The sequence below is a fragment of the Ruditapes philippinarum genome, unplaced genomic scaffold (assembly GCF_026571515.1).
Source record: "Ruditapes philippinarum isolate M1 unplaced genomic scaffold, ASM2657151v2 ctg5204_1_1_1_1, whole genome shotgun sequence".
Classification (NCBI taxonomy): Eukaryota; Metazoa; Mollusca; class Bivalvia; order Venerida; family Veneridae; genus Ruditapes; species Ruditapes philippinarum.
In genome coordinates, this window is record NW_026852009.1 from 14,198 (window position 1) to 37,271 (window position 23,074).

The window sequence follows — 23,074 nt, forward strand, 5'->3', positions numbered from 1 at the left end:
TTTTGTTTAACCTAACAGCATTTTTTGTGTATCGATTAGAGCAAAAAATACATGGGCCACAGCTTCCAGAAAGAAAGGGACAACTAAGATATGACAATGCTAATTGTTGATTCTGTTGTATGTTCTCATTCGTTGATATTTGACTTCTTTTAATAACCAATAAAGTTTTTTTTCTATTTTACTGACCACATTATACTCATGTATTATATGTAAATCTAAAGTTTGTTTGAGAATAAGTGTGACATTATAAATTCCTGTATCACTTTAATATACAACGTTTTTTTAGAAACAACCATACCCTTTTTAGTTTAATTAATTTATCAAAATTGAAAGTGTTAATATGTTTGTGATCTGCCTAGATAAGATATGAAAAAAGGTACGTTGATAAATGACAAAAATGTTTTATCAAAAATATCGATATTATAGATAATAACATTGTTGATCATGCATTAATTAAAGATGTGTGATGGATAGTGTTAGCATATGGTATGTAGCTTTTAATTATTCATAATTATACTAACAGTATAAGTATTTGTCGATTGTAACAGTTCCAAATATCATCCCTGATACCTCGGGACAACAGTTTGACTGTTCCACAAAGACCCATGAAATAATTGTTTTTATACTCTGATGCTTTGCAATCAAACTATTTTATATGTTGCAACAACACACCAATAACATTTTTACAACCGTTGTGTAATTGTGAACCGCTTACAACTAAATGCCACCAACGTTTGGTTTTCTAAAACCACTATAAAGCTGAGCGACGTTCAACTACCGAATAGTGACCGACGGCGTTAACGGAAATACCCGGTGACAGCAATGAAACATTTTTTAAAAATGTTGACCGGTCAACAGTTCATTTCATCATGTGGTAATTCATTTATTGTTTACATATACAGTCAAACTGAATATACAATATATCTTCTAAGTTCTCTATTGAAGTCAACTTTAATCAAGGCACTGAAATGACATAATAATAACAATGTTTGCACATATAATATATACAATCAATAAACATAGCATTTAATAAACATCTTATTACTATAGACATTAAGATCACTAAATGATTAAAGCATTTGTACTCTTATGTCTTACCAGTTAAACATTACACGTATAATGTTTACATTATTACAAAAGGTATAAATACCAACATACTCTTATACTTACAGATCTAAGGGATCTTAAGCCTATTCCACAATAAACCAATGACAAATTAGAATCTATATCACTTCACTTCACATCACATACATCCTGTCTCACGTGATGGTTAACTGTGAACAAGATTAAAACATATAATACATGCTGGTTATAAAAATATAGAATTGAAAGAGAAAGTCAATGACTGCCATTTTGGAACATTCAACGCGCTGTAAAATACAACATATCAAATAAACCGAATAATAAATAATCATTTCAGCCATCACAAAACTACCTTAAATACTTCTCACAAACACTTGGATAGCTCAACCAAATGTAAATCATATAAACAAGTTCAAATTAACAGAATGTTCTCTACATCAACCCTGTAAACCCTTTTCAAAACCTGCACAACATTCCCGCCAAACTCTCGCGAGATCACACAGAAAACAAGAAAATAAAAGACCAGCAAGAACTTATCAAAACCTAAAGAAATAAAACACCAGAAAGAGCTGACACGTTTCATAATACTGTCATACAAAAATATGACCCTGCTACACACTCCTGCTCCTTGGAAAATGACGTCTCGTCATTTAACATTAAACATCTTCATCAAGATATAACATATTGAATGTTTAAGTAACATAATGACATAATCATTAATGAACATTCATAAAATACAGTCTGCTTTTAGGCACATAAGCTGTTACTGAAAATAATTATGAATATACATAAACTTTACATTATATGTCAACTGCTACTTCTGCTCTCCCCTGAAAAAAAATTTGTGTCTCTACAATTTAAAATAAAATAAAATGTATTAAACATACAAAGGTAAAATAGTCTTATGTTTACAAGCGTTTACACATAATTCCAGATGAATTGTTTTCATTAGACTTAAATTCCACATGAATTCTCGGGAATTTTCTCCACTATGAATAATCAATAGTTAAATTCCACATCAATTCTTCAGTATTTTCTCCAGTATGAATTGTCAACACTATTTCCTAGGAATATTCATTAGTTTCTTATTGTATCAGTATGAATTGTCAGATTCTTACTGCATTCTCATATTTTCACCAGTATGAATTTTCATATGTTGACTTTACATTCTACTTCTATTGCAATTCAAACACCTTCCAGTATGAATTATCATCACATGTTGTTGAAACACCTTCCAGTATAAATTATCATCACATGCTGTTTATAAATGTTTATTCACTTTATTCTTACTGGCACATTTCTAAAGAACCCCGGTAATACACAATTCTCAGTCAATGATAAACAATAGTTTGGAATTCTGAACAAATTGATAAAATTTCAAATCACTATTTCATGATGGCATCTATGAGTTTAGATGAAATATCCGCATTCACTTTTTCTAAAATTCCTGAAGATACAAGATTGTCTAAAGCTTGTAATCTATCCACAGATCTATGTGACATTTGATTTATTTGATAGTCACTGTACCATGAAGGATTTTTTCTGTCTCTTCCAGATCTTCTGGGTAAAACAATTGTTTTTTTCTTCTTCTTATTGTCTATAGTCGGATCGAGTTCCTCTTCTTTTTGGGTTGTGTCATTGTTTGTTTGTGTTGTTGTTTCAGGTGTGTCGTCATTTTGAATAACTGATCCTTCTTCCTCTTCTGTATGTTTTCCTAATTCTTAATCAAATTTTGTATGACTGTCTGTAGGACTGTCCGTAAAATCGATGATTTCTTCTATGTCTTCTTCTTCTGTGTGTATTTCTAATTCTTCATCTGATTTAGTATGACTGTCTGTGGGACTGTCTGTTAAATCGATAGTATCTTGTATGTCATCACTGTGGGTACCCAATTCTATTGTCTGTTTTGATGTTTCTTTATCTTTGATTTCTTCAGTCAATTTATCAAACAATTCTGTGTTAGCTGGAGTCTGAGCGTCCTCAGAAATGCTTGTAGTTATTACAAACTCATCTCCAGAATCTTCACTATCTGCTACTGTATATGTGACGTCACTTAATGTCTTCTCTTTTGAAATCTTTTCTTCTTTTTCTTCCATTCTGTCTTTTTTAATTAAGTTTCTACGCTTAGGTATAGGTCTTCTTGTCTTTATCATAGCATCACTTTCCTCTTGGTCTGTTTTATTGTGGATAAAACCCAATGGGAAAAGATGATTGCTATGTAGAGTTTTAGTATCTCCAGTATGTGATTTGACGACAAACACCGGTATTTCTTTATTAGGTTGATCAATGACTTCATATGTATCTTTTTCGAATTTGTCCGAAATCTTATGTTTTCCATCGAGTGCCAAGATCTTGACTAATACTGTATCTCCTATATCTATTCTGACTGCTTTTGCTTTTTTATCGTAATTTGATTTTTGTTTTATTTTGGCTTTTTCAATGTTCTTATTCACTATTTCTTGGGTAACTCTCATTCTTTCCTTTAGTTTCTCAACATATTCTACTTGTGATGATGAATTTTCATTATTCTGTGTTCCAAAGAGCGAATCAACTGGCAGAACAGGTTTTCGACCGAACATTAACTCAAAAGGCGAATACTTTGTGACTTCGTGTTTTGTTGAATTATAAGCATGAACTAGCGTTGGTAAATATTTCTTCCAATCAGATTTCTTTTCAGGCTCTAATGTTCCGAGCATATCAAGTAATGTTCTGTTGTACCGCTCAGCACTCCCATTACCCATGGCGTGATAGGGTGTTGTCCTTGATTTGTCGATATTAAACAATTTGCAAAGTTCTTTGATAGTTTCAGATTCAAAGTTTCGACCTTGGTCAGAATGTAATCGTGTTGGAATGCCATAGTGAACAATAAAATTTTCATATAGAGCTTCAGCGGTAGATTTAGCAGTTTGATTCTTTGTAGGAATAGCTAAGGCATATTTACTAAAATGATCTGTTATCACTAAAACGTTGCTTATCCCGCCTTTACAAGGATCGACTGTAAGGAAGTCCATACAGACTAGTTCTAATGGGTATGTAGTTATCACATTCACTAAAGGTGCTCGTATATTTGTTGATGTCTTTCTTCTTAAGCATCGATCACAAGTAGTAATGTATTGCTCAATATCAGCTGTCATTCCCGGCCAAAAAAATCGTTCACGAACAAGAGACATTGTACGATCTCTGCCAGGATGGCCAACGTCGTTGTGTAATCCCTTAAGAACTGTTTCCTTGTAAACATTTGGTAATACAAGTTGCTGTATTTTATTTTCTCCATCTGTGATTTCCCTGTATAAAATGCCACGAATCATCTTAAAGTTATGGAAGTTCCTTTTCATAGTTTGGTATTCTTTTGTGTAATGTTTGTTACATGGATATCTGTTATCTATAGTTGCTCTAACCCATTTACCTATTACGCTATCTTCTCGTTGATTTCTTCTGATTTCCCTACTTTCAATTTGAGCAAAAGGTTGACCTTGTGTATAAGTAACGTCTACAATATTTATTGAAGCTGCTGGAAGAATTTCAATGAAAGCTGGCATCTGATTTGATGAACAAATTGTTTCACTGTACTGTCTGCTATCTTGATTAAATTTGAGTCAGATTCTGTAATTTGGTCGTACGGATATCGGGACATCCCATCAGCATCTGCGTTACGTAGTCCTGCTCTGTATATGATGTCAAAATTATACTGTCCAAGAGCTGATGCCCAACGTTGGCCTGTAGCATCTAATTTGGCTGAAGTTAACACATGTGTTAAAGGATTGTTATCAGTGAAGACAGTGAATTTGTTGGTGACCAAATAGTCCGAGAATTTTTCTGTGACTGACCATTTTAACGCAAGAAATTCAAGTTTGAATGCCGAGTAATTTTTTTCCGAACGAGTTAGACTGCGACTAGCATAGGCGATGACTCTTTTTTGATTGTTCTGTGTTTGGTATAATATAGTACCAATACCTTTCGTCGAGGCATCTGTATGAAGTTCGAATGGTTCACTAAAATCAGGATATGCTAAAATAGGTGGAGATGTCAAAAATAACTTTCAACTCTTCAAATATCTTTTGTTGTTCACTTCCCCATTTCCATTCAAGTTTTTGTTTCTGTTTTGTTTTCTTCTCTGATGTAGGAGGTAAAAGTTCTGTAAGAGGCTTCGTTATTTTGGAAAAGTTCTTTGATAAATCTGCGATAGTAAGAAGCAAATGCGATGAATGAACGAAGTTGGTCAGAGTTTTCTGGTGTTGGCCATGTGCGTACTTTTTCAATCTTATCCGGATCTGTTTCAATACCATCTTTGCTTACTACATGTCCTAAAAATTTAACCCTTTCTGCCATAAAGTAACACTTGTCTGCCGAAAGTTTGAGATTGCATTCTTGAAGCCTTGTCAGTACCTGATTAAGTCGTTCTAAATGTTGTTCAAAGGAATCGCTGAAAATTATCAAGTCGTCAAGATATATGATGCAGATCTTCATGTTAAGTTCACCAAGACATTCTTCCATTAACCGTTGGTATGTTGCAGGAGAGTTCGAGAGTCCGGAAGGCATTTTTACATATTCAAAAAATCCAAGAGATCCTACGGTAAAAGCAGTTCTTTCTTTATGTGAGTCTTCCATTTCGACTTGATGGTAGCCGCTTTTCATGTCTATAGTTGAAAATATTTTTGAACCTTTGAGAATGTCAAACACTTCTTCTATTCTAGGAATTGCATAAGCATCTTTGACTGTTCTTTGATTTAGCATTCTATAGTCAACACACATCCTTAACTTGCCGTTCTTTTTCCTAACTAAAACCACATTGCTAGCCCAGGGAGATTTTGATTTTCTTATCACACCACTGCTTAGAAGTTGTTCCAAATGCCGTCTCACTTCATCAATCATAGAAGGAGGAATTCGTCTGTGTCTCTGTTTAAAAGGTACAGGATGTATAAGGTCTATTCTGTGCTTGATTTTGTTGCAGTAGCCAATATCAGTTTCACTAGTAGAGAAGATGTTCTTGTGTTTTTATAAAAGTAGTCTTATCTGTTTGTCTTGTTCATGAGTCAAAGTTTCTATATGTTTCAAATATGTTGTAGGTGGTAGTATTCTCTTCATTGTTGTAGTGTTATACAGGTTGAAGTTCAGCTTCGGTGAACTGGTAATGTTGTGAGACAAGTTGGTTAACAGACGATTCTCGTTCATCTGTAAACAAATGAGTAACCGAGTAATATCAATGAAGTTTGGAAGTGAGACTGCTCTGTTTCTTGAAGTATCGGCCAAGTTGATTATAATTAAGTTCTTTGTATGTGTAACCTTTAATGCTTTTTTGACTGGTTAGGATATATGGTAACTTTTGGAAGTTTCAGCATTTCTCACTATAGCTATTCTATCCTTGTTCCTTTTCAGTTCCTTTTCTCTGATTGTAATATAACGGAATGATAGATACCAAGGTGTATATAATCCAGCTGTTTGTAAATAATTTTCTCCTAAATTCTGTTTACAATCTTTCATCAATTCATTTAAGATGTTATTGTACCATAGAAGTAAGCGTGTCGTTGTTGTTGTAAGCATGTGTTTGGCCATATAAGAGAAATAGGCAAATTGTTCTTTACAATGGATTCCCATTTGATGATACATGTTGTTTCATATAACCAAGGTATGGTAATTGTAGTTACCATCCCTGAACAATGTCTATGTTTGAAAATTCATAAACTAGGTGAGAGAGGTTTGTATTAAGTTGGCGTTCATAAACAGGATAGCTGATAGTATTATACAATCTGTGATCTATCAGTGCCTGTTGTAGGAATTTTGTTTGATAAAATGTATGCTTCAATCTTGACTGTCACAACTTTAAATTAGGACCTTGTTTTCCATAATGCCGCTGTTGGTCCTATGCAGACATTTTTAGTTTAAAGGTCTGACAATAATGGCTATTTATGTCCCTGGTTTTTACTTGGTAGCAAGTAATATGGAAGTCATGACTCGACATATATCTGTTACTTGTCTAAACTGTTATGTACCATAAGGGACGAATATGATGTTAAATAATTCTCCTCTAACGCACACCTCTGTTAAACTGACCTCAATAACAAATTTCTCTTCATATGTCGACTTCCTCAATCCATCTACCTTGCTATGTGTTAAATTTCGATTCATTACTCCTTTTCCATGTTTTAATTATTGACTTCTATCAATTCTTACTTTGATAAAAGTTCCCTTTGACCGTCGACCTAATTCTGTCACTTTTCAGGTTTCACTTCACAGCATGACACTTTTCCACGTTGTTCTATTATTCTGTATCAGAATCCATTCCACTTTCAAAATTTTTCTTACTTCCACTTTAATTTATCATAGTCACGAGACTGTTTCAAATGTAAATGCAACTTTGTTTTCAAGTGGCTGTTTTTTAAGTCCCAGAATAAAAAATACAACTTTTCAAGTTCCTTCATTTTTGGGAATGCGAGCATGCATACAATTTCCCCTGCATTGTGAATATTTCTCTAATTGGCGTAATTTTAGAGACGACTGATTCCATTTTGTCTCTTGTTACTGGCATAAAATTTCTGTCAATTATTGATTCCTTGGCTCTATATCTCCACTAGTGCTTTCCAAAATTTACGCATTAAAATCATCAATAGTACACCTGGGTTCCACACTTTTCTCATGAATAGTTGCCGCTTCTCCTTTTTAACACTTTCGTAATACAAGTAAACTTGTTCTGGTATGTATATGTTTTCCATCTTAATCAGGACAACATATCTCATATTTCCATGTAGAAATAGTGTTACTTCTCCTTTTCCCTGTTCTCCGCTTAAACAAGGATCATCCTTCGGAAATTTAACTGCTAATTATCAGTTAGTTTCCTCTTTAAAGAGGGTTTTTCCAGTATCCCATGTTTTAGTAAAATCGGGGTTACTCCTTCCATTATGTAATGTTTCATAATAGAAACAAAGATCATCCATTGTTTCAACTTCATTTGGAGGTTCTTTCAAACTTGTGCATTTAATTCTAAATGCTTCAAGTTCTCTTGATTGTTAATTTTTGCCAGGATCCACTGTAGTGCTGTATTCTCTCCTTACGTCACTTTGTCTCAAAGACAGATTTCAACTGAGCACAATTAAACGGCACTGGTCGATATCACAATTCAAAATCACAACACAATACTGGTAATCTCAAAAATATCTTCCTTCTTTAAATATTCAAACTATGTATTTCACTTTATCACTTCAATCGCTCAATTCTTCACTATATATATTCAATTACTTTCATTTCTATTTCAACACTTCAATATCTGGTCTCGACTATCTTCAAAACAACTATAAATTTCTTCTATTATATATTCACTTTTGTCAATTTATACAATCAACTTCTAAGTTTCACTTCTGTTATCTCTATCACTTCACAATATTCAATTCAAATAAATCAAGTTAAATTCAATCTAACTCGAATTTCACTTTCCTAAATTCAATTATATTCTACCTTCACAGTCTAATTTCCATTCAATTTCATTTTCACCTTCTTATTTCAATTCAATTTTCACCTTCCAATTTCAATTCAATTCTATTTTCACCTTATTTCATTTAAATTCTACTTTCACTTTCACATTTCAATTCAATTCTACATTCACCTTTCAATCGCGGCAGAACGATTCGCGTTTCAACTTTCAAAACCAAATTTATAGTGTATGCATCCACTATTTATTTATTTAGAGCTCTAATATTAATTCCGAAATTAATTTAAAAATTAATTCCAGAAAATGTTATTATTTTAAATGATGATTGAGATAAATATTTATCTCAACACCCTTATAAATATATATTTTGTTTAACTTTAGAGATCAGTTCCAAAATTAATTATCAATTATTTTAGAAAATTAATTATTTTAATGATGAATGAAATAATTTTCTATTTCACACACCCTTATAATTATTTCCTGAACTATTTCAGAGATGTAACACAGATTTCTTTCAATAATATTCAATTTTATAACATTTTATTTATAATCAGTATTCAAAGGCAGATTACTCCGTAATACCTGAAAACAATAATATGTGATTCACTATAAAGTTTAATTCAATGAAAAGACAACTCCGACCTGACTGAAAACAATAACATATGACTTACTATGAAGTTTAATTCAATGAAAAGACAACTCTGGGCTGACCAAAATCAGGAAGTTCAAAAATCAGAACACACAAGTCCAAAAATAAAACAGAAAAAGATTCCAAGATCAAATGAACAACTTCAAGTCACTAGTGAGTCTATACAGCTTGGAACTCAGCACTGTTTATGAAATATTATATGATGGCTGAAATATAACCTTAGCAAAAAAATTCTTGTTTACTTATAAAATAATTTACTTTATTACTTAAATTTAATGTTCCAATATAGCAGTCACTATAGAGTAGTTAAACAGAAGATAATAAGAGAAAGAAATTACTAGTTTGTGCAGCTTACTGGTTAGTTCCCTTCACCTATCAGTGTACCAAGTGAAATTCTTTCATTCAGCATACAATATCACACCCTGTAGATAACAAAATAACAATTTATTAAATATATATCCAAACATATTTTCCTGCAAAATATTAAAAATTATATATGAATATTTATTACAGAATTAAATTTTCAGTGCCAAAGATTATATTAAATCCAAAGATTATATTAAATACTTTTTTAAAAATATATACTTGAAATAATAAATACTTTTGCAAAAATTCAATAACTAAACACTACTTAAATAGAAAGTTCATCCAAAAAGAGTTTTTACAATGTTCACTGTTCACTGCGGTATACCGTACCCCGGATATTGCTCGATATTATGAGGACTTTCATCCCATTTCGCGACTTTGAACGAGGAAAGAAGGTATGTTTAGTGACGATATTTAGTCATTTTGAATTGGTTTGATATAAATTTTGTAGAAAAACAAATACTACGATAATTTCTCTAGTTACTGAAACCCCAAAAATGTTGAGAAATAGCTTTGAAATGTAATTAGGAGGTAAAATTCGTCTCTTTGCTCACGTGATAAATGAGCTCGGATCAATCAAATTTGATGTTTTTGTGCATATACTTCTTTAAAAGAAAAACTTGAATCGAGTGAAATGTGATAATGATGATAATGTTTATGTTGTAAATGTTCAATCAACAATAGAACCTCAGATGACAGTGCATTTTGAGAATAAATACACATGTCAGTGTACCGATTATTGCGTTGGAGTTGCCCGTCGGTGTCACGAGATATTGCTTTTAGTGTAACGAGTATTGGTTATCAATGAAGAGTAAATGCAAGTAGTAAACACAAAAACACATGTAATTTTATTAATTAAAGAAATACTATTTTTGATCAAAAAAAAAACAAACGAAACAAAAAATACAAAAATCCAGAGAAACGAAATTAATTTTTATTAAATGTATGTATTTTGTTTAATTTGCAGAAGCAAGCGAAGCAAGAAATAACTTACAGATTATAAATACAGTATTTTTCTTACTGTGTGATACTTATTTACAACTATATGTGCACAGAATAATGCAGAATTCGAGGGTATACTTACTGGAAATCTGCGAATATCCATATTTTTCATATGTGTGCTCGTGAAAATCTCAGACGAACAACTCAGCAATTTTCTGTTGTTTAAAATGTTCTCGTTGCTATACGAAAGCGGTCAACTTTCACAGAATTTGTTGAATAATTAATTGCAATATTTCACTTTAATTAAATAGTTAAAAAATGCATACCAAACGTGCATAAAATCTGCCTCAAGATGTCAATATTAGAGATATTGAGCAGGTGCCAATATCTATGAGTCAACGGACTTCCTCTATGCCAAAAATCCATATAAAGGTAACTTTCGGCATTTTGTACCTGCACTCTAGCAACGGCAGACCGTCTGCACGTGAAATTTTGTTACGCCATTAGCAATGAGTTACCGTATGACTGCCGAGCGGGTACAGCTCAAAAAACGAATAATAGATTTTGATAAGATTATGATAAAGGGCAGCAGATGCAATAAAAAGGTTATGTTCCTTATAACCTTTACCTCATGAAGGCTTTACACCCACCACCCTTTTGAGGCCTCAAATAGTGTAAAACATGCGCTATTTAGACCCCAAACACGGTTTTTTTCGTTTGACAAATGTTGTTCAAAAGAGTGATCACTTTTTCGGCGCCACCCCATTAAAAAGGTACATCAAGGGGGTTACGTAGGCGGGGGGGGATGTGCCCCCTTATGTTTGGGGGTTTGAAGTGGGGCAGTAGCCCCTCTAATCGCCGAGAAGACTTGGGACTTGTGGGGGCTAAATGGCCTCAGGTCGATTTAAAGGTACCTGTAAATAAACGCCGAAAACCTAAGACTTTATATCAATCAATTGAGAAGTTGGTGCACCTTGAAATCAGTTTTGATGGGAAAAAACAACGCAAAATAGAGGTTTTTGGCAATTTTGAGACGCCCCCCCACCCCGTTGCCATGATAATTGGAAATTTAAAATTGAGCATGCTATTCCACAGGCTATGGTCCAGCTAACATTTGTGCCCAGTTTGATTTTGATCAGTATTGAAGCATTTTTTATAGTTTCATAGCAGTTTGAACTTGTAACAAGAGGCTTGAAAACAGCCATTTTTTCGCATTATGCTCATGCAGTAACAGGTTAAGACGATACCGACATGCTTGGACGGCATTAGCCCTGGGGCCAATATTTTATTAATTTCGTCGATATGTTTCTTAAGGCAAAACTTGCCCTGTAAAACCTGTTATTAATGTCATCTAAATATGTTTTTTTTTTATTCTTGTCCATTTCAGAGATGGGTCTCCTTGATCAAAGTGTCTTGAGACATGTATTTAAAGTTTTTTATCGTCAATTTTGATGGTTCTACCCTGCTTCCGACCCCGCGCACACTTTATTTCAATCCATAGTGTGATTGTCAACCAAATTGGAAATTAAATCTCTGTATTTGCCCGTAGGAAAGAACTGTAAATAACACTGAAAATGCACTGTTGAATCTGAAATATTTGAATAAATATCATATAAACAAGTACATTATCAGAAAAATGAAATAAAATCGATAAACAGACGTAAAAATTAGACAAAAATATCGAGTTTCCATACTAATGTGCTCATTCTGTTTTTGCAATACTCTGTACACTAAAGTTGGGCTATTTTGCAATACTCTGTACACTTAAAATCAATACTCGTACACTGTCTTGTATCTTTTTTTGGCCTGTATCTTTTTGTACTTTCACACTTTTTGCCTGAAATTTGGACAAGGCATACTTGGATTGTGAATAAAAAAATTGCTCGATTCAATTTTTTTTATATTGTAATATAATAATTTCTAACGATTCTACAGTATCGCGGTCAGTATTTTCTAGTGAGCAGCGGATCGTTTAGGGGTAGTTTAATCAATTTTACAAATAGCTGTAATATTTTTACGTCTTTTAGAGCTACAAAAATACCTCTAGATATATAAAACTCGTTTAGACAAATGAAATAGCCATTAGTTTGGAAAATATCGTCGCTGAACTTACCTTCGTTCCCCGTTCAAAGTCGCGAAATGGGATGAAAGTCCTCATAATATCGAGCAATATCCGGGGTGCGGTATACCGCAGTGCTGTTGGTTCGAGTAGTTAATAGTTACTATAACACTTGACTATCTTCTCCCCAGCTCTAGTTATCGTGTCCTCACGATAATGGTGATAAAGTCATGTATCAATGTTGTATGATTTCTTAATCACTATGATGGAAATATTATTTATCAAATTATTAAAATTAAAACAAATGGTTGTGTAATAGTATGACAACTACACAATACTGGTCAGTAGTGAAATAATAATGAATTCCAAGGTAGATCACCGATGAAGGTAAGAAAGTAGAACACAAATTGCACGCAGATAAGATGGTAGATCTGAATTGTAAGCACTGACGAAGGTAGGAAATTAGAACACAATCTGCACGTTGATGGTCAATCTTAATTTATCAAGCAAAAGAAGTGAAGATTCTTCTTTTGTTTTAATATAAAATGTAAACAGTTATATTCTTGACACAATTATATCTCGTAGATTTTACCACATCCTTGAGTTCGATCTGGTTTTCTTCTTCAAAGATCACTTGGGGGCTCCATTGTAACACATGGTGTTATAACACAGGGTAGATGTGGTAATTCATTTATTGTTTACATATACAGTCAAACTGAATATACAATATATCTTCAAAGTTCTTTATTGAAGTCAACTTTAATCAAGGCACTGAAATGACATAATAATAACAATGTTTGCACATATAATATATACAATCAATAAACATAGCATTTAATAAACATCTTATTACTATAGACATTAAGATTACTAAATGATTAAAGCCTTTGTACTCTTATGTCTTACCAGTTAAACATTACATGTATAATGTTTACATTATTACAAAAGGTATAAATACCAACATACTCTTATACTTACAGATCTAAGGGATCTTAAGCCTATTCCACAATAAACCAATGACAAATTAGAATCTATAGCACTTCACTTCACATCACATACATCCTGTCTCACGTGATGGTTAACTGTGAACAAGATTAAAACATATAATACATGCTGGTTATAAAAATATAGAATTGAAAGAGAAAGTCAATGACTGCCATTTTGGAACATTCAACGCGCTGTAAAATACAACATTGCAAATAAACCGAATAATAAATAATCATTTCAGCCATCACAAAACTACCTTAAATACTTCTCACAAACACTTGGATAGCTCAACCAAATGTAAATCATATAAACAAGTTCAAATTAACAGAATGTTCTCTACATCAACCATGCAAACCCTTTTCAAAACCTGCACAACATTCCCGCCAAACTCTCGCGAGATCACACAGAAAACAAGAAAATAAAAGACCAGCAAGAACTTATCAAAACCTAAAGAAATAAAACACCAGAAAGAGCTGACACGTTTCATAATACTGTCATACAAAAATATGACCCTGCTACATTTGCATGCACAGGAATACAGTGCTTCAGTTGAAGTAAACAGTTGTAAATAATGAATAAGTATCAACAGAAGCCATTAGGTAAAACTAGATATTAGTGATTGCCATTGATTTGTCCCTTAATATTATAACTTAACATTTTAGTGAATATTTAGTGAATATATGAAATGTTATTAATGGAATAAACATATAACACAGCTTGACATTTTACGATTGCACGTATTTTATTATGGAGAACAAATTTTTAAACATGCCATAGCATGCTTTTCAAAAGGCATCACATTTATAGGGTTATGAACTTAATTTCACCAATCTGACTAAAGTTCAGATCTTCTAATTTCTTTTATACATGTATAAATCTGATGACGACCTTATAAAATACCCCCCTTTATAATTCGGATATCTCGAAAAAGCTACATTTAGCCATGCAATCAAAACTGGTTTTACATAGGAATTAGAACAGGTATCAAAATTCAGTTTTTCGTTGAAGTTCAACAAATTGTTATTTTTGAAAAAAAATGTTTGAAGTTATTTGTATCAAATCAACTTGAAATAAAAGAGTCATTTTTAGTGGGCAAGATTGTTTTTGCCAGATTAACCTGTCGGCTATATGAACAACGCCCTGTTTTTTTCCTCAAAATCGTGAAAATTACGTGCTCAGTATTGGTTTTCACAGGTTTCAAAATTATGAAAGCTCGCCGAGTATTGGCTGTGTGAAAGCTCACCATAAATGATTTCGTATTTGGTCACGGTCAGATCTAAAAGCGGGGCGTTATTTAGAGCTGGTTTTTATTAGAAAGATCATATAACACAATATCTCATCAACTTCTTACACTTGCAGTTTTTTCATAATGTGCGCTCACATTGATTTTGAAGCAATTTTACCCGCTATTAATTCAGCTACAAAAACTTATGTGTGCATTTTTTCTGTTCTTTTTTTTGGACAAATATATTCGTTTTACAACCCATGAAGCGTTGTAATGCAAGAACAATCTAGGTTTTAATGTGTAAAATTAATGCCATAATTATAGACTTTGGAAATTGGAATAAAGGTGTTGAATCCTGTAAACAAAGACGGTCACTCTGTTTTCTTGAAATGATACCATGTAACCAGATTATTTTATAAGAAAAAAATATTTCAATCGGCGTATAGAAAGCTAATGTTACTCACAAAAATATATGTTTTGCTAAATTAAATGAGCTTTGAATTTGCTTCTCCGTTTGACATAACAATAAATGAAAACAACACAAACTTTGTTAGACTCATGATCAGTCTCTGAATTAACAAAGGATAGAATTGCTTACAAAATCTCGTTTAAACATTTTTCTCTTAATAACTTGCCATTTCATGTACACAAATGTTTTGAACCATTTATAAATGCACTAATTTATTCAGTCTTATTTTTTGATAACACTGAAGAACCGTAGCTTATAACGAACATGAGTTCTTCAATTGACCTTGGAAGCTACAGAAGAGGAGACCATTTCGAATTGTCATTAACGGGCAGCAAACAAATAAACAGAAGCAGTAAAAATCTGTGTGCAATATGCTTGGACAAATACAGAAACCCAAAATATTTACAATGCTTACATGCGTTCTGTGAACAACCATGTCTCCAGAGTCTGCTTGACAGGTAGGTCCATTAAAGTAGCAAATAACCTTATATAAGACATATGAGCCGTGTCATGACAAAACCAAAATAATGGGTTGCGCAGTCTGATCAGGATCCATGCTGTTCGCTTACAAATTCTATTACAAGTAGAGAAACTGATAGCGAACAGCATGGATCCTGATCAGACTGCGTGGATGCGCAGGCTGGTCTGGATCCACGCTGGTCGCAAACCAATTATGTTGGTTTTGTCGTGGCGCGGCTCATATGGTTATACCCCTCTTAAGATAACAAATTACATTTAATATCAGATATGTAAGCAGTTGCTTAAAAGATGCAATGCTTTAATACAACTCCAGGAGAGACATGAATGAAATATTGGATGAAACATTTAGAAAGAAGATAATTAAATATGTGCCTGTACATCATTTTCATCAATAAATTGGTGGAATGATAGGTTATTCTGAAAATTCCCAAATTAAGTAACATGTTATTTCATTAAGATTTCAATAGATAAATAAATCTTTGGTATATTATATTCCTCAACATATCAAGAAAGGGAACGACGAACCTTTTATTATTCTAATATGGACTTTTTACAAAGTATTTGATGACTTAAAATATATTATACATAAAGATATACTCCTTGCGTACTTTAAAAGTCCGATACTAGTTGAAATGTAGAATAAACAGCTTTACCTCTGGTTACTGGGCTACACGTATCTATGTTTCAACAACATGTGGCGTATTGCACTCAATGTAAGCGGCATACACTTGTTACGCAAAATTATACCCACTAGCAGGTATTTATTTATACACCCATTAATTGGAATGAAGCGGTGTGAAACCTGAACCTGTCCATCCCGAAAAGCATGTCCAACCGTTGACTGCTGTCTCCGAGATTTTAATGATTGTGGAATATAACGCAAATTCTTCTAAATGTATAAAGTTTTTGATTTTGAATTATTAAATTTCGACAAGCCGGATGACAAAAGTAATTTAATTAAGAAGTGCATGCCTATCAAAAACATTTCAGATCGGAGAACAACATTTTCAAGTGTCCCTTATGTCGACAAAGTTATAATGTGCTGACCTTTGAATGTGTATCTTCTGAGTCTACAGCAAATGAAGATGTTCCTCTACTTGTCGAAAGAACAGAGCAAAGAACAGAGCAAAGAACAGAGCAAAGCACAGCAGAGTGTAGGAAATTAATTTTTCATTATTTCACCATTGAATGTAACGAATATAGTGCGACGCAAGCACGGTGCTTGTTCGTATTTTCATTAGATTCTACTTCTTACTTGGTTTTTTGAATTTATAATATTTCTAGGGGGTTTAGTTTATTTAAATTTCAATGATGTACTCGCGTCGGGCGTCACTAGACGGCCTATCAAAATGGGCGGGGAAAATCTCTTTAAATGATAGCGGGCCCATTCTAATCAAGGCTGATATTTTATGTTTTTCTCTGTTTTGTTCTATGATCTCGAGTGTTTATTGATGTTGAAATTCAGACGAAGACACAAAGTCTTGTCTTTCTATGGTTGATGAAAGTGGCTGAAGAGTCGTAGTTTATCAGTTAAAATATTTAATTTAAGTAACAATTATATCAAGAATTAAAAGGTGCAACAATTATCAATAATATTTAAAGTTTGACTACTACGCGGACTGTCAGACCTCGAAAAAAAACCAAAGTTAAAAAGATGAATATTTTGGAATAAATGTCCCAAAAAGCTGGACATAAAAAATTTACGTAAAAATCTAAACTATTTAAATGTAATATAATTTGATTAACTTTACCTCAAATTCTTAAATTTAATCATTTAAGATAATTTTCTAAGAGAAATGAGACAATGCTGCTCAGAAGAAAATCTAGAAGACTGACTTTGGGCGTTCCGAGCCGATAGCGCGCATGTGCAGTCACCGTGTCCGAGCCGGTCCGAGCCGGTGCTCATGCGCAGTACATGTAAAGGAGCCAGAGATGAGCCGATATACATGTACAATGCATGTTAGGGAGCCGGGACAGAGCTGATGCACATGCGCAGTGTAAATAAAATAGCCGGTAATACGATCCGCATAATAATACAAATCTGACTATTAAACTATGACCGAGATTAAATAAATGCATGCGCAAACAATGCAAAGACAAAAATGAAAGTTAAATGTTGTCAACAGACATGAAATGAGCAAATACATCCATTCCACGCGATGTCAGTCATAAGCAGCGGTGTATAATGAATACTTACTATAGATAATATTGATTCCCATGTTGGACATTTCCTGTATACAAAAATAGATCGAAAATAATTCCATAAAAATGACCGTAGTTTATTATTATATGGTTTAAATTAATTAAATATGGTGTAAGAGGTAAAATGTTAGACGTTATTAAATCAATGTACGAAAGTGTAAGATCCAGAATAAAATATCAAAATGTTTTGAGTGAAGAATTTTCATGTGTGTTAGGCGCCCCACAAGGAGAGTCTTTATCACCTTTTTTTGTTTGCCATGTATCTTAATGACATAGAAGAATATTTTATTTTGAATAAGTTTGAAGGAGTTAATTTAGGCTTCTTAAAATTGTTTTTACTTTTATATGCAGATGATATCGTTATTCTATCTGAAACAGAAGAAGGCTTACATAAAGGTTTATTGTTACTGGAGAATTATTGTGATAAATAGAGATTAACTGTAAATATCAGAAAAACTAAAATAATGATTTTCAGAAAAGGCAGACTTAGACATAACATTTCATTCGTATATAAAGGAGAAAATTTAGAAATTGCCGAAAAATTTACTTGTTTAGGAGTAGTCTTTACAACTTTTTCAGAAATAAATAACTCAACTAGAGCTCGTACATATGTAATATTTGCAGATTTTAAATTTCAAAAGTACTTAAACTGTATTAATATTGAAAAATTTAGAATTCCTCTGTCCCGGCTAAGAGTTTCTTCACATAGATTCGAGATTGAAACCGGCAGGTGGAATAAACCTAGTGCTATACCTTTTGATGATAGGAAATGTAAAAATTGTTTTATAATGGAAGATGAATTTCACTTTATTTTAGAATGTTCTCTATATAATGAATTACGAAAATATATATAAAAAAACACTTTTGGGAAAGACCAAATATACCTAAAGTTGTTACATTGATGAATTCAGAAAATAGAAATAGAAATTAGAAACTTATCAATGCATATATTTAAAGCTTTCGATGTTCGAAACACTATTCTTTACAGTTAATCAAAAGTTTGTCCCAAACGCTGTATCACTGTTTCTTACATACACTTATTTTCGTTTTGTTTTGTGATTTACCAGTATATGAATTGAGACATGTTGATAGTATATTCTATTTATAGTTAACGTTTTCTGATTGCTAAAAATACTGTGTAACTTAATGATATATGTTTTATTAAGTTGTGACATTGACCATTTGATTGTATTGTATGCTTTGTTATATGTACCGTGTATGCATGGGCATATTGCCCAAATGTACTGTGAAATAAACTCTTGAAACTCTTGTATCAGCGTCGGATTAACTAATTCACTTTAAATGCATTGTTTTCTTTTCCAGCGAATACATGTGAACGATTTTACACTTTAAGCGTTTTAGGTAAAGTATATTTATAGTTCGTAAGACAAAATTGCATCTATTTGATATGTATGTGAAATACTGCTGATTTTTATACATATTCTTAACATTATGCAGAAGAATACAATTATATCTATTCACACGTTTTCATATGTTTTTTTTTTTGTAAATGTTATTATACCTTTATAACCTAACCCAACACTGCAGTACCCTGCCCTGCCCTAGGCTACTTACCTACTTCCTACTGTACCAACCATATATAGCTGTGGATCTAATCTATTTTTTATTTTTATTTCAGTTGTAGTGTTTCACTTTTGCATCATTAGCGTTGCTAGAATAGTATTAGGTAAATATACCAGAATTTTGATAAGCTTCCACAAACTTTACATTATTCAATATTTATACGACAAATAAATTCCCCTTGCTACGATTGGTCGAGACGCAATCTCATTTATAACGAACATAGACAATGACATAAAGGTCGACTCGAAGTGATGTTCATCTAAATAGAGGGTATTGAATGAGTGCAGGTTCAATACACAATTTATTGAACGAGTTGAATAAATTATATTATCCCTACTGGCGAGCTTGATATTATCTTATTTAACAAGTTTAATAAATTTCAGTAATGAATCTACACGACTATAATAATTATTTTCTGTATCACATACCCAAATAGTGAAAAAGAATCATTTTGCATTGACGCGTCTACAGTGTAACGCTAAATTAAGCGCTTCTTTACGCTATGATTGTTTAACTCGATGACGTTATGTGTAAATATATATTACCATTTTTAGGGAGTCGCAAAAGCGACAGGTGTTTGTGACAAACAGTTTTAAGTCATTAAGCGTGACTGAAATGTTTACCGTCCCTTCATATGATGGCTTTTCGATAAATAGGAACTAGGCGACTCTAGCTATTGTGATCAATTATTGTGGTGTAAGATCGAAATGTCTTTGAAACCTTTAGAACTACCCAGCACTAGTGTCATATGAGGCACGTGGATATGGAACTATAAGGAATCAAACCTACGATCAATATGTTGAAAACCACTTGGTCACAGTATCCTTACGAATTGATAATGTAATTCAAAATCAACGGCAGTTCATGTAATTTTGTTGTTTAAATGCCAACGAAGCAGAAATTAATGCTCGGTGTATGTAATAAAACACGATTACATTTGTATCACTTTCTGTTATATGCAGGGTTATATTCTCATGAATGTAAAGAGCTATTGTATGCTTATCAAATTGCGAAAGGGTTGATAGACATTTTCATTGCACTGTCATACTGCAAAAATCAAACAGGAGTATGCACTACAATTCTGTTGGGCGTTTCAATCATTGGGCTTATATTAGGTAAGACATTATTTGATATTTGTAGTGTTAGGAATGTGTTACTGTCACCTCTTAAAAATAAAAATAACCCTTCGTTATAATCTTTGTTTGAACATTCTATGTTATTTTGACTTTTGTGTTTGGGAAGTGTACATACTATAAGTAAGTACGAGTATACTTTAAACTTATTTATCATGAAAGTACATACTATAAGTAAGAATACTTTAAACACATTTATCATGAAAGAACATACTATAAGTAAGTATACTTTAAACACATTTATCATGAAAGTTTTGTTTTTGAATAACATAGAATTACTGAATGTTCCTGAAATATACACATTTCCAACAATAAGCAGAATACGTCCATTTATATGACAAATGAGCCGTGCCACGACAAAACCAACATAATGCGTTTGCGACCAGCATGGATCCAGACCAGCCTGCGCATCCGCGCAGTCTGATCAGGATCCATGCTGTTCGCTTACAAACTATATAACAAGTAGAGAAATTGATAGCGAACAGCATAGATCCTGATCAGACTGCGCGGATGCGCAGGCTAGTCTGGATCTATGCTGGTCGCAAACCCATTATTTTGGTTTTGTCATGACGCGGTTCAAATAATTATGTTTCTTGTACAGGTACTATGGTAGCCTGGGAGACGACAGAAGACGACAGTGAATGTCATTTTCTAATAGTATTTTCCCGCTATTACGTTGTTGCCGACGGCATTTTGATCTTATTCATCCTCATTTGCGGAAGACGATTAATCACAAAAATCTTGGATTTAATACGATGTTAACAAAACAATACTGTATGATGAATATGTATATTTTCAATTTTTCAAAAGAAGATAAAGTCTTGTTCGTTCAAATCATTAGTCATAATATGTGTGACAATCTATTAGTTATAACATAATAAATGTCAAAAGATATCGGTTTCTATAAACAAAATAATAATTAACGTGTATATATATATATAAATTGCTTATATCTATGAATCTACATAATTAAGGTCGACATTGACATGACAAATTGGAATAAACGTAGTCAATCCGCTTACTTTTTGTTATAGTGTTTAGTTTGTTAGTGTAGGTTAGACAGAAATACCGTATCCGTTCTTTGTACGAGCGTAGTCCTACAATTGTGTTCAATGTCCTTAGGGAAGTTTTGAAAAATCGCGATTGGTGGGATTAATGGCATACGAATCGATGGAAAACAATAATTACTCATATATAATAATCGTATTTGAGCAAACCTTTCCCAGAGAGCCAATGATTTAAATTAATACATTCAAGATATAAAACATGTCAACATAGCCTTAACTTCGCGTTTAACATTATTTATGATTTTAATTTTTAGTATTATTATAACAATGTTATGAATCCCCCTATGTTTTGTATTCATTATCTTTAACTAAGACTTATTTTTACATATTTTTTCAAAATATCATACTGACTTTTTAAAGTGCCACTATTTTAATAATACATCTGAACCATTAATTTCAATGGTAATACAATCACGACTTACTCATAAATTCGTCGTTACGAAATAAACGGGCATATGTTTCAATTATAAGATTATAAATATCATTTATTTGTTGTGATTATTGATAACTGCCTGAGTTGTAGTTACTTGTTTCACTTAAAATAAATAGCAATATTAGATTGTATTTACATTTATTTATACATTTGTCTAATCACGAAATCAGTCATATATTAACTTTTGTATTTAAAACATGGCATAATGTTATTTTTTTGCCTTTTATCTTATTATAAAAATCTCCATTTTTTATTAAAAAAATTTGAAATTCCGCAAAACAAAAAATAAAATTTTTTCCCGCATCTTGGTTCTTTTTTAAAAATTTAAACTTTTTGGGTTTTTCAATAACCCCCAAAATTTTAACCCCTTCTTAAGTGGGCCCCCTTTTTTCCAAATTTATATTTTGGGTTTTTTTAAAAATAAAATCTCTTATCTTTTATTTCAGAAAAAAAAAAAAAATATTTGCCCAATGGGGTGAAAAAAATACAAAAAAAGTTTAAATTTTTTTAAACGTTTTTTAAATTAATTTTTTAGCATTTTTTTTTTGATTCTTTTATTTAAATTTCCAAAAGATGCCAAAATTGGGGGAAACAAAAAATCCCAAAACCAAAGGAAAAAAGAATTTGTTGAAATTTTTCGTGAAAAAAAAAATCAAAAAAAAATTTAAAAAATATTTAAAAATTTTTCACTTATTCTGAAATTTTAAAATTTTTGATTTTTTAAACCCGATAAATAAAGTAATTTCCCCCAAAATTTTAATTTTTTAATGTTACATTTTTGGGTGAAAACAAATTTTTTTTGTTTTGTTTATGTTTTCCCCTTTTTTTACCTTTTTTTTAACCCCCGTTATAAAATAAACCTATGGGTTTTTGGGTTAACAATTTTTAAAAAAAATTCATCCCGAAATAAAAAAAATTAAACCCCCAGTAAAATAATGTTAACCCCCTCCCGGGAACCCGTTTTTTTACCCA

The 23,074-nt window shown here is 32.2% G+C and overlaps 1 protein-coding gene and 1 long non-coding RNA gene across 3 annotated transcripts; one reads left to right on the forward strand and one right to left on the reverse strand.

The window, feature by feature from the left end:
• Positions 1 to 361: 361 nt before the first annotated feature.
• On the forward strand, positions 362 to 22,043 carry LOC132746549 (uncharacterized). The gene is made up of 7 exons (XM_060735737.1): positions 362 to 486; positions 15,448 to 15,661; positions 16,674 to 16,837; positions 19,209 to 19,247; positions 19,525 to 19,572; positions 20,432 to 20,584; positions 21,204 to 22,043. Exons 2-7 carry the CDS (start codon positions 15,468 to 15,470, stop codon positions 21,362 to 21,364), a joined length of 759 nt encoding a protein of 252 aa, XP_060591720.1. The 5' UTR covers positions 362 to 486; positions 15,448 to 15,467; the 3' UTR covers positions 21,365 to 22,043.
• On the reverse strand, positions 497 to 15,439 carry LOC132746558 (uncharacterized). Of its 2 annotated transcripts, XR_009627995.1 has the most exons (6): positions 13,766 to 15,439; positions 13,501 to 13,604; positions 13,115 to 13,293; positions 9,494 to 9,577; positions 1,171 to 1,274; positions 497 to 963 (listed from the first exon to the last, which is right to left on the reverse strand). It is a non-coding gene; the product is annotated as an uncharacterized LOC132746558 (long non-coding RNA). The 2 variants fall into 2 exon arrangements; XR_009627996.1 differs by having other exon boundaries at positions 497 to 1,274; positions 9,511 to 9,577.
• Positions 22,044 to 23,074: the final 1,031 nt, after the last annotated feature.

Bases quoted from the DNA above. Each gene is read 5' to 3' on its own strand.
- LOC132746549 (XM_060735737.1), top strand. From the start codon at position 15,468: ATGAGTTCTTCAATTGACCTTGGAAGCTACAGAAGAGGAGACCATTTC. The intron at 15,662-16,673 runs GTAGGTCCATTA...AAAACATTTCAG, and splicing joins CTCCAGAGTCTGCTTGACAG to ATCGGAGAACAACATTTTCA. The intron at 20,585-21,203 runs GTAAGACATTAT...TTTCTTGTACAG, and splicing joins AATCATTGGGCTTATATTAG to GTACTATGGTAGCCTGGGAG.